This window comes from Cottoperca gobio, chromosome 12 (genome assembly GCF_900634415.1).
Source record: "Cottoperca gobio chromosome 12, fCotGob3.1, whole genome shotgun sequence".
NCBI lineage: Eukaryota > Metazoa > Chordata > Actinopteri > Perciformes > Bovichtidae > Cottoperca > Cottoperca gobio.
Window position 1 is genome coordinate 4631265 of NC_041366.1, and position 12336 is coordinate 4643600.

A 12336-nucleotide genomic window follows, 5' to 3' on the forward strand; every position below is an offset into this window, starting at 1 on the left:
GCGGACAGCCTGTGCTTTCTATCTTTAAGCCCAAGACAGTTTCAATGGTTAGCTGACCTTTCTCCTGCGGTTCCTCAGCTATTAATAGTGCTTTTATTCCAGAAGAATCGACAGGCAAGGCAATCACACCTTACAATGCAACCCTGCAGAGGATATAAGTGCTTTTTATTCCCTGTATTACCTGGAGCAATGTTGAGCCATTTGTTTAAGTATTACGTGTAATACAAAAACTTCATGGGAAATCACCAATAATCAATAGCCTTGATCAAGCCTTTTGCTGATTATGTAATAATTACAAGTTTAATGTCAAGTTTTCATTCACATTTTTTATCAGTTTAACTGTTGTTGATGGTATGGAGACTTTAGTTAAAACTTCCAGATCAGAAACCAGGGAAAAACTGTTTTTAAAAACAGGTCAAACGTTGGCTATGCTAATTAAGTTTTTGTTGAAAGTGTTTCTTGGTGACGCTCAGTTGATGCTGTTGGCTTACGAACGAGTACGGTGAGACAAATCTCTGCTTGGCTTTGCACATAAATGTCACTTGTGTATTTTGTGTCTTTTAGTGAAAAGTAAATAGGGCCGGTAAAGTAATTTTGACGTATACATGTTGAGTTTGGCAGCTAACGATACATTTAGGAAGGCAATGATACTGAAAGCCTACCTGCTGGTATATTTTGTTGTATCCTAAAGGTAACAACACTGTATTCACAAGCAATGTTGTGGGAAAAATCAAACATAAAAACAATATCACAAAGATTCCCTAACTACAAGGCAAGTGGTTATCTTCATGGTTCTAACTGTAGCATTTCACCCACAGTAATATGCCACAATCACAATGATGTAGTCCTCCTTCTCTGTTGGTTGGGAAGGAGGACCATGTGAACTGAAACAATCAGAAACAATATTGCAATCATAAACACAATTCACAGCAACTTTTATCAGCCATTATTATAGCTTACTTTATAACAGAGTGAATGCCAAGAATGTTCTTCAGGGCCGGTATTTTATTCGTCTCTCAATGATTAAAATGTGGTAATTTGGCTATACTATACTATAATATAGAAAACTCATGAGAAACAGCTCATGGAAGTATTTGAGATTCATTAGACTAACATCATTCATGGTTATTTAACCTAAAAAAACATATACTGTATAACCAACAACTGATTAAACAAAGTTGCACAGCCTCTCGTTTAAACGTTTCCAGATGTGCTCCCCACAGTTATTGGTAAAGCAAAACACCTTTCCATAAAACATTTATCTGAATTTCGTATTATTATGAGGTAAGTACATGCCAAAAGGCTCTCCTTGTAATGTGTCATCATTTTAAGGGAAACGCTTTTGTATTTAATGCCAAGGACTTGAAGCATTAAATTGGAAGCACTATTGGAAATAGTTTATGCAGCATGATTTGGCTTACCCTACCTACATTAGTAAATCTTCCTGACATTATGACTCATTAATTACCCTTCCAGTTTCATCAGTGTTAGTAAAGTCCAATAAAACCATTTGTCAACTGTGAGGCACACCTGCTCTCACCCAGGTAAAAATGATCGAAGGGAAAAAGGATCGATGAACTCTGCAACAGCCTTTCCAGGCAAAAGCAAAAACACTATAATATTGCCGGTGAGCCTCCTCCCGTGCAGACTCTCTGCTGGCTATCTCTGTCTCTCTCTCTCCGACACGCTGAATGGCTGCTCAACGTCTCCCCTTGGACCCAGCCTACTGCAAGAGAACAGAACCAGGCCATCACCATGCTTTTATTGTGTGACTGATTACCTGATTCCATCCAGCTGTCTGGTCTCCAGCTGAGACACTCCCATCTCTACCCCCGCAGATAGCGCCCTAACCACACCCCACTGCCAGATAACCCCACCGCCCGCCCGCCAAAAGGAAGAGCAAAGTTAGGGGAAAACAGGAGTGGCTCCCCACAGAGGGCTGGCCTCACCCTCTCAAATGCCAGCTGGCACTGCTCTGTAGACTGGACCAGATCTGAGACACCCTTTTGGATCAGGTCAGTTAGGGGACTGGTCAGCTCCGAAAACCCAGCCCCATAACCCTCCTGACCTCCATCTTTGTCTTGGGCGCTGGGCAGGCGGAAATCTTTTCTACCTGTGGCTGCACCTGCCGCCCAAGTGGTACCCCATATACCGTACCTCCCTCTGCTAAACCGCACACTTCTTCAGGTTGACTGGAAGACGCAGCACCGGTCCATGAGCCGCTGAAAGGTAGCTGAGGCTCCAAACAACCTGAATGGAAGAGTCACAAATTGGTACAACCCGTACAGAGTGGAGAAGGCAGTTTTTTCCCTGGACTCTGGAGATAGGGGAATCTGCCAATAGCCTTTTGTTAAATCCAGTGTTGTATAAAAACGCTGGGGCAGCACCAGTCACTGTTGGACTCTTCTATTACTCCCATCTCCAGCATGGCCTGAAGCTCCACCTCAACAATTTTCCCTTTGTGCTCAGGCAGACAATAGGGCCCCGACCGCACCGTAATGCACGGGGCCGTCTCTATGTGGTTGTGTACAAGAGTCGTACGGCCTGGCAGGAGGAGAACACCTCGGCAAAACGCTTTTGCAATGAGGCAACGTCTGCTCTCTGACCCGGTGAAAGATGGCCGCCACAACAGACCGGGGCTTGTTTCTTCGTTTTTATTACCGCCTGTCCCAGCTCATCTTTCTCAATCTCCTTGATGCCAGAGAAGCAGAGGCCACCTACCTCCAGGCTTTTAAGAGATTGAGATGGTAAATTTGAGTAGCCCGTCCGTCCGTCAGCACCAGCTCATACTAAACGTCCCCCACTCGCCGTGTGACCACGAAAGGCCCTTGCCTGGCGAGTAACTCTGGGCTAGAAGTTGGGAGCAATACAAGCACTTTACAAATTGTCTTCGTCGCAACCCTCTGTTATACAGGCGCCGCTGACGTTCCTGAGCCTGATAACTGTCCCAGTGAATGGAGTTTTTCCCTCAGGTCCAGGACGTACTCAATTAAATTTTTGCTTGTGCTCGGACCCTCCTCCCAGTTTTCTTTAACTAGGTCCAAAACACTCCGTGGCTTCCTGCCAAACAACAGCTCAAAGGGAGAAAATCCATTGGAGGACTTGGGAACCTCCCACACTGCGAACAACAGAAGGTCTAACCACTTATCCCGATTACGGCTATCCTCATGAACGATCATGTACCATGTTCTTCAGCATTTTCTTAAACTGCTCCACCAGCAGATGGTAGACACTGGTACGAATGGAGCGGACGCCAAGTAGTCCGTAGAGCTCTATTAGGTCTCGGCCTGTTCGTTAGATGTTTTGTGTTGTGTTTGTACTTCCTGTTTTATTTTGTTAATTACCTGTTCTCTGTTTTTTCTACTTCCTATCCCCAGGTGTTCCCAATCTGTTCGTTAGTGTCCTCACCTGTGTCTCGTTCCCTCTCACTTCTTGGTGTGTATATAGAGTCTGTTTTGTTTGTCTCTCATTGCCAGTTCGTCTTCGTACTTCGATGTCAAGAATTCCAGCATTAGTCCCGTCTTCCTGTTTCCCGAGTGTTTGATTCTCTGGCTTCCTCGACCTTGTTTCCGTGACTCAATTCTGCCCTTGCCTGATCCTTGTCTGCTGTGCTGTTACGCTGAGTATCTGCCCGTGTACCAAACCTGTTTCCGTGACCCGACTCTGCTCCTGGTTTACCCCTTGAAACTTTGTATGATCAACTGTATATGCGTGTACCATAACAACTGCAAAGTTTTCAGTAAAGACTATTTCCATTCAACATTTATCTGCCTCGGTGTCGTGCAATTGAGTCCCACCTCCCTTCTGTCTTGATCGTACCGTTACAAACTCATAACGTGTGTGACATAAAGGATGTACCTTGGTCAGTCAAGGTCTCTTTCAGGATACCAACTCTGGAGATAATATGAAACAGTGCCTGCGCCACACTTTTTGTCAAGATATTACATAGCCGCATACCTGTCAACCCTCCCATTTTTCCAGGGATTATCCCGTATTTTTCCTTCTATCCCGCTGTCCTCCCGTTTAAATATTTTCCCGTAATTATCCAGTATTTTTAACCTTTCAAAAATAAAAATAGGCCTAATTTTAAAAAGTGTACAGTGGTAAAGTGGCCTCCGGTAAAGCAGGTGGCAGTATTATGTTTAACTTTAGCTGAAAAACGTTATCCGCTAGTAAACACACAGAAGAAGAAAACAGGAACAATAACACAGAAGAAGAAGATGTAAAAATATGGATGAGAATCACAGTGAACGGGAGATAGATGGACACGCAGTTGTACCTGCCAAAAAAGTTAAAACTTTATGCAAGTATCTAGCCAAATGGGAGGAGACCTTCCCTTATTTAATAAAAAGCAGAGTCGGGCAAACTCATGCTTTTTGTAAAGTGTGCCATTCAGATGTTAGCATCGCACACGGCGGAATAAGCGATGTTCGCCAGCAAGAAAAATCATCCAAGCACAAGCACACCAAGAGGCACAAAACATACACTGTCAATGACTTCATGTGTGACAAGAACTGTTTCGGAGGCAAACCAAGTGACCAAAGCTGAGGGAAAGATGTTGATGCTTTGTGCCAAAAATAATATAGCCTTCAGCTTCTGCGATGATTTCAGTTGCAGTGTAGCGGACATGTTTCCCGACTCTGCCATCGCAAGGAAGTCCTCGTCGGGGAAAACAAAAGCCACACAACTCATCAATCATCAAATAAATTGATAACTCATCAAATAAAATACATACATACATACTTTAAATAAACATGTATTTCCTGAATGTATATACCCGTCCCTTATGTGTTTACATTGTATAGGGGTGGAGGTGGGTGGCTGAGAGCTGTTAAAATATGACCAGAGTCCGGCAAAAAAAATCACTTATTTTGAAATTCCAATGTTGACAGGTATGCGTAGTGGCACTGCCTCTGGATATCGTGTTGCATAATCCACGAGGACCAATACAAAGCGATATCCCCGTGCACTCCGGTCTAATGGCCCGATGAGGTCCATGCCAATTCTTTTGAACGGCACCTCAATTAATGGGAGGGGGCTCAATAAACTTTTTGTTCGTCTCTGTTAGAGAAAGCCTTTATTATTTGTTATCTAATATTCATCACAATTAAAGGATTTACTTTGCAAAGACTGTTGTCAAACAGGGCATTAAATTGTGTATTATAGTTGACAAAGTACCACAGTGGCTTATGAGTCGTTTCGTCAAAGCATAACATTTTTTCACATGCTGGATATCTGCCGATGTCTTAAACCTAATCAAACTTACTCCCAAATACCAAAAAGGTGCAGAAATTCCCAGAAAAACATTCTCTTTTCTGCTGAGTGACTGCTCTCACTCTGTATTTTGTGAGAAATGTTCTGCAGTTGTGACTCAGCCACTTTGACAAACCCACAACAATCAAGCACCAGCAACCTTTTCTTTTTTCTTTTGCTGCCTCTAACAACTGATTCCTGGCAGGGAAGGTGCTGCAATTATTCACAAGTCACAACTGGACCTCATATGGAGACCTCATCATTCTGCTCCAGCAGTGCCTTACTGCACCATAAGTGTTAATCTATCCTCTCTGGTGTCACAAAGACCTCGCAAAGAAAGAAAAAACGATGAGCTTCATTGGTTAAGACCATGACTGGACCTCATATGTCATAAATAACGATGGAAGGGTAGAAACAGGATGAAAAATAATGGCGTGAGAGAAAAGTCCCAAAATTTAATTTAGATTATACTTTTTTAAGATGTCCTGCTAATACGTTAACAGGTCAGAAAACAGCTTCTTTGGCAGAGACAATGTCAGAACCCATCAGCTATAGATCTGATGACGATTTAGCCTCTTTGGCCAACGGCCACCAGCTATTGGCATCCATATAACAAAATTTGGGCCAAGACTTCCTCTTCAGTGCGCCGATCATTGTTCACAATCCTATTAGCAACTTCAAACACGAGAATTAAGGTGGAGTTGAGAGACACATTATTTCATAAGTAGCCAGTTCATATGCAGATATCTGTTTATAGAGACTATGGTAGTACAAATACAAGAGTTTCTTAATCCTCATTGCTCAAACAAACTTCACAGAAAGATATCTCTAATCTTTGTTATTAGCTGCATTTGGCAAGGCAGAAGCCACAGCCTCTATAATGAGCTAAATGATCTGTAATTGATGTTTATCATGCCATTTTTTATTATATCCTGCGTCTGCTAGTTGAGTGCCGGACACATCTGCAAAGCTTAGGAAATCATTAATGCTCTGATGAGCTCTTGTACAGTTGGAAATACTCTCCCAAGAGCCCACCTTTGTTCTGCAGGCGAGAGGCCACCAACAGACGTAAGACAGCAGTCATTTACCAGTATACAGGATCTGATGTAACAAACTCTTATGTGAAAATCTGTCTGTAATTTTAGAGGAGCTGCTGAAAGGGATTAAGTCATAGGGTTTATCAAGGCCACTCCTCCCATCACAGATGTTTTTGTTAAACCAGACCTGCAATTCGTCCAGAAGAAGCCAGATCACAGACTGCACCAACCTGTTACTGTAACTCCAGCTGTTTGAAGTGCTACTGCAGGAACATAGAAACATTTTTTAATGAAATTTGCCCTGTTTTCTCTTTCTCTCATCCTCTAGTTTCTAGATCGATACCAGTTTCATGTCTGTACGATAAAGTGATATTTTGCCAATTTTTCAACTGTCTTTGTATCTGAATTTGTCAAAGGTATTTTTGCAAATTCCGCTGTGATGTAAAATGACAAATGAGAGTGGAGTTCCGGGCGGCGGTAACACAGTTGAAAGCCTGACATTGTTAATTTGCATTAACATCCACATTGCAACGATACAAAGCCGGATGAAAATTTGCAGTAATTATCACTATTTATCACTAATTATTACCTCCAAGGAGGTTATGCTTTCATTTCCGTCTGTTTGTTGCGGATACACGCATTATTTTTCACTTATGGAAACGGCTTTGGCGGAGGATTGCGCTCTCTGAGTGCCTTTCTAGTTAACTTCTAGTATCTTATTTAATCCAGACACAAACACAAAAGTGCTTTTACGTGTTATAACTATTTCTTGATGAACAATAGTTTTTCTTCCTACTTCTTCTATACCAACACTTTTCAGAACACATCTGAAAGTAAAACTCTAACCGTCGAAAACTTCAGTTTTAGGAGTAAGTTTTGTATTGAGACAAATACCAAAAATACACAAGACATAAGGCAGAATTCAGTGTTTTTAATTCTAAGATCTGCAATAATTTAATTATAGATACATAGATTTTTGGATTATGTAACTCAGTGTGAGGCAGGAAAGGATGTGGTGGTAGTCTTCTGTTTTGACACATAGACGACCAGAGTAAACTGTCCTAGACTTCCCAGCACGGCCGGTACACCCGTCCCACCATGCACCTCATTGAGTCCCTCCTCAGGATGGGGATGTTCAGGTCCTGGCCGGCGTCTCTCTGTTCGATGACCTGGCTGTTGTCGTCAGCTCTCCGCTTGTAGAGGGTCAGTCCGCCGTGCAGTGACCGCAGGTCCCTCCAGAGGTTAGGATTGCCGATGACGATTAGCCTCGGCCCTCTGGTTTTGCCAGCGACCAGATCTCCGTCTCCAAGGCCGTTTTCTGTCACCTCATCGCTCAGCAGCGAGGCGATGTTATCCTGCTCCAGGGAGCCGTCGTCAGTCTTGCCCATGGGTAACGCAACCGACAGTGCATAGCACTCGAATAAAAGTGCTGCAGCGAAGATGACGGACATGAGTGACTGTCTCATGGTGAAGATCTTCCAGGAGGTGCTAAGCGTTGGCTTCGTGGATGAGTTTCTTCCCAGAGCTCTTTGCCTTGTTCTGACCCTGAGATCGTATCATCCTCTTTTATATCATTTCGGACACGTTGGATTGGCCACGTTGAATAGTTTCTCAACATAAACCTTCCTGTTGTGTTCAGGAAATTAGGTAAAAGCATTAAAAGGCAGTTGGGTAGAACTCTTGTGGTGTTCAAGAGAGTTGTTTTGGTGGAAAGTTAATTAAAATCAATGACTGATATTAGTCTCCTGACAATGAAACAGTGGGAATTCTTTGAGCAGATGACACCAAGAAAAACATTAATCCAAATTGACTACCCTTTAAAACAACGAGGGATTACTCCCCCGTGAAGCTCTTTGTGGTGTCAGATGCTCGGAGATAAAAGCTTTCCTCTCATGGCATTGTTGTAACAATGTTCAATATGAGATTTAACCTTGGATTAGTGCAAAAAAGCAAACAAAGGATTCCTGAAGTGTTTGTGTGCTCTTGCCCAGCTTGTTGATGTGTGAAAGAGAAAGTGAAGTTAGGAAATGTTTCTTTGAGGAGAATATACATTAGATCTAGAACCTGAGGCAGAAGTTGATTAGATCTCTTGCTGGACCGCAGCATAATTACAGTCCGAACTAATTACGGTTGCAGGATGTGTGTGGCAGGAGCTTTGCACACCTGGGTTTGCATAAGATCCATTTGAAATGAGATGCAGACGGCTTTTGCGTCTGATCAAACGTGTCGACAAATTAACGTATTTATTTGCGGTTCGGATATCTTCAGGTCATCGGCTGTTCCAGAAACAGTTATGTCTCCAGCTAAAAGTTTTAGAGCAGAGGCTGTGAATAATAAACTTATGAGCACTAAACATGTATTACACTTAACACTATTAAGCACAGTAGTTTGAGAGAAAAGATTGAACTGACATGATTTGCTGCAAATTATAAAACTTTGATGGCTAGACGTATAATTTGTTAAGGTTATTTTAGTCTTCGTAATGTGCAGCTGGGCAGTTCAGATGGACCATTTCTTATTGAAAACCATGTCTGTGGTTTCTAAAAAGTCTGGCATTAGAGAATTATCTACACCCTGTTTTTATTACTGTCTGAAAGGCCTTGTGTGGTTTTCAGGAGACAGATGGTTTTGTTTAAATCTTATCTTTCATTCCTAGATGTCAGATAGTCACGGTAGAGAACGGTGGAGCTGTTAGGTGTTAATGGTGCAAAAGAGCTTGAAGCTGTTTTTGGATGAAAACCACATAAAGCTGTACAATAGAGATGTTTTAGGAATGAAAAAATATATAGTTTAATGCCGAAGGATAATATTATTTAGCCAACACTTCAAAACCCTATGGGAAACCTGCCAGTAGAAGTGATGAAAGATATCATAATATCTCTCTGCTAAAACATATTCAGAATAGTTTCTCATCCCTTTCATATAAACAAAATCATACATCCAGTTTTTCCATTTACAGTGTGAAGAAACTGAACTTATGCAACTAAAACTAGTTGGGTGAGGTCAGGGGTTAAGTTTATCAGCCACATAAATGCACAGGAATGGTCAGGCTTTTAAAAGGCACTGAGAAAATAAACATAATGACCATCTGAAGAACTTTGCTTGCAACATCTTTATTAGAGCTACTGGTGTAAACAAAAGCCAAAACACATAGAACTAGAAGGGCACTCGTAGAGCGCAGGCCTCTGCCAAGGCCATGCCCCGTCTCCCAACGAAAGTGAAAAATATTGCATGCATCCTCTTTGTGATTCGGACCCGTTCAAACATTTAATGGGTTCTTCCTTGGCCCATGCTACACATACAGTTTCTTGAAAAAAATAACAGTTTTTCTGTAATCCTGCTGACAAACAGACTAGCAAAGCAACAAACTAACCTAACTGAAAACATAACCTTGGTGGAGGTAATAAAGACTAACATAAGTGGCTGAAATTTTCCTTTTTGAAACGCAGCACTCTTTCAGACAAATAAAACGTTGAATTCTAGTCCCTGGAGATGACGTTACAGGCTTTGTAAACCTCCCCACTAACGGTGTATTGAGACTGAATACACCACAAATGTATAGGCAGTGTGATTGCATATTAAGGCAAAGGTGCAAACAGACATACATTTGCTCTGAGTGCTGAAAATTGTCAGAAGGGAAAAACTAAAAGAAAGTTTTTGAGATCAGTCTTGTGTTTTCTTGATCTGTGCAGTTATTAGATTTCAACGGTATGCCATGTGTCCATTACAGAACTTTTATTTTTTGCATTTCCATCCTACATTCTCAATGCCAAACTACTGAATCTTACTTGTAAAAACATTGTATGTACTTTAACTCTTTGTTCCACACATTTTAATAAAATAACCCAAGAAATTCCTTTACATTTCTGTAAAACAGAAGAGCAGAGGCACTGAACATTTTCCATGTGTGCCCTGGGGAGTAAAGCAGCAGCCGCCCACTGAAGGTGTTTGTGTGCCACAGAAAGAAGGGGATTTTTTTTAAAGGCTAAGATGTGCCGACCAGCTGACTACACTGATGGGCGCCAACCAAAACACGTGGCCTCGACTCAGGAGTTTGTAGGGCGATGCAAGAAGACCCAACCATGTGCTGAGGGAAGACAGACATCTAACACAGGCCCCTTTTGCATAGCGCCACTTGTCTTTATTACGATAGCAAGCGCTGCATTCCAGCTAGGTAAATACGGGACAAATCTGGCACAGATTTGATTATGCTGTTGAAATTCCAAGACTGTGTGTTCTGTCAGTCGGTACCAATCGAAATCTTAGTTTTTGACAGGTTAAGGAGTTATATACATGCTCAGAGGACTTCCCTTTACAGGGGCAGGAAGATCTGCTGAAAATCTAATAATCAACCAGAGAGTTCTGCTTTCACACCAAGGCAGAGGTGGAAAATAATTCTTACTATGTTGGCCTACTCAATACTTTACTTGAGATACTTTATACTTTTCCTCCATTACATTTCATAAGGATTTTTTTTTTTTTTTTTTTTTTTACTCCACATCTGAACATTTGATCATTTAGTGGAGCTGTAGGCCTACTTAAAGGAGCAGTGTGTAGAATTTAGGGGGATATTTTGGCAGAAATGGAGCATAATATTCAGAATTCTATAATCACCTGAAACTAAGAACCAGTGTGTTTTCATCATCTTAGAATGATCCATTTATATAGGGAGTGATTCCTCTTAACAGAGTCAGCCATGTTGTACCGCCATGTTTCTACAGTAGCCCAGAATGGACAAACACTGTCTCTAGAGAGGGCCTTTTTACCTGAAGACCTTGGAAAGGGAGGGTCTACCTCACCACCTGATGCCACTAAATCCTACATACATGTAAAGGATTTAAGTAGTTACTCTCCAACTGTTTTTATTGATGTAGTGTCAGATCATAACAGAAGATATCTCAAGGCACTTTTCATAAAGAGCACATCTAACCATACTACTTAATTTACAGAGACCCAAACATAACATTCACCCACGAGCAAGCAGTGAGACATTGGCAAGGAAAAGCTCCCCTTTAACGGGTAGAATCCTGGAGCAGAACTGGTCTGAAGGTGTACGGCTATCTGCCTCGATCGATTGGGTTGAGAGGGAAACTATTACTACGCCGTTATTTCCATGTTACTTTTCTTGGATCAGTCGTTTGTGCTTAAACTGGAATTCCAAGACTTCACCATGGACTTAAACAATAATAATTATATATGACCATGTCTTATCTCTCTGTATCCTGAAGATAATAATGATGGAACACAACACACCTCCAGGCATACCGTGAAGAATCAGAAATCCTTTATTTGTCCCACACTGGGGAAATTTACGTTAACCTAAAGATGAAAGCCAAACACTGTTTTTAGCTATTTGAGGCTTATATTCATAGTGGCAGAGGGTAGGTCTGGGTGTCAGGATATGACTGCATGAAAGGGAAAATAAAAGTAAAGAGAGGGATCTTGGATCTGGTGCTACGTCTTAGAGATTTGGCATAAACACTAAGCATAAAAAGCAACACTGAAAGTGACATCTCCAAAGTGGGCACCCAGGCTGCGAGACACGAGCACTGGGTTTCCGACAGAGTGGAAAAAGAGAAAGAGAGACCAACACATTCATATCTCATCAATATATCTGCAGAGATGCTAGTAGCCATGGAGATGGTTAGTAACATGTAATCACAATGTGGTATAAAAATAGCAACATCGGCGCTGTGCGTGTTGGAGACGGAGCGAGAGTGAAAGGAGTTATCTCAACATCATGTTTTTCGATGGAGGGACGGAATAATGAACTGCATGGACGGGAGAACTTGCAGAATCTGATCCCCGTGCAGCTCACACTCGCCTCAGTGACCACACATAAGCCACAATGTTAATGCTGCGTGGGACAATATTGCTCCAAGATGCTCCAAGACGTTTGAGCTTTAGAGATGCTTTACCTGACAAGCTCCTTATGCTCTTTTGCTCTGGGAATAAATCCTAAACTATTACAATATATGTCCATACTACAAGGGCCTGAAAACGTACTTTCTTAATCTTTGAAGCGATTAAGCGATGGAATTCTTCG

The 12336-nt window shown here is 41.9% G+C and overlaps 1 protein-coding gene across 1 annotated transcript; it reads right to left on the minus strand.

Annotated features, from left to right (window-relative positions):
* Nucleotides 1-7201: 7201 nt before the first annotated feature.
* On the minus strand, nt 7202-7841 carry pmchl (pro-melanin-concentrating hormone, like). The gene has a single exon (XM_029444827.1). The coding sequence runs from the start codon at nt 7754-7756 to the stop codon at nt 7352-7354; it is 405 nt and encodes a 134-aa protein (XP_029300687.1). The 5' UTR covers nt 7757-7841; the 3' UTR covers nt 7202-7351.
* Between the last annotated feature and the right edge of the window lie 4495 nt (nt 7842-12336).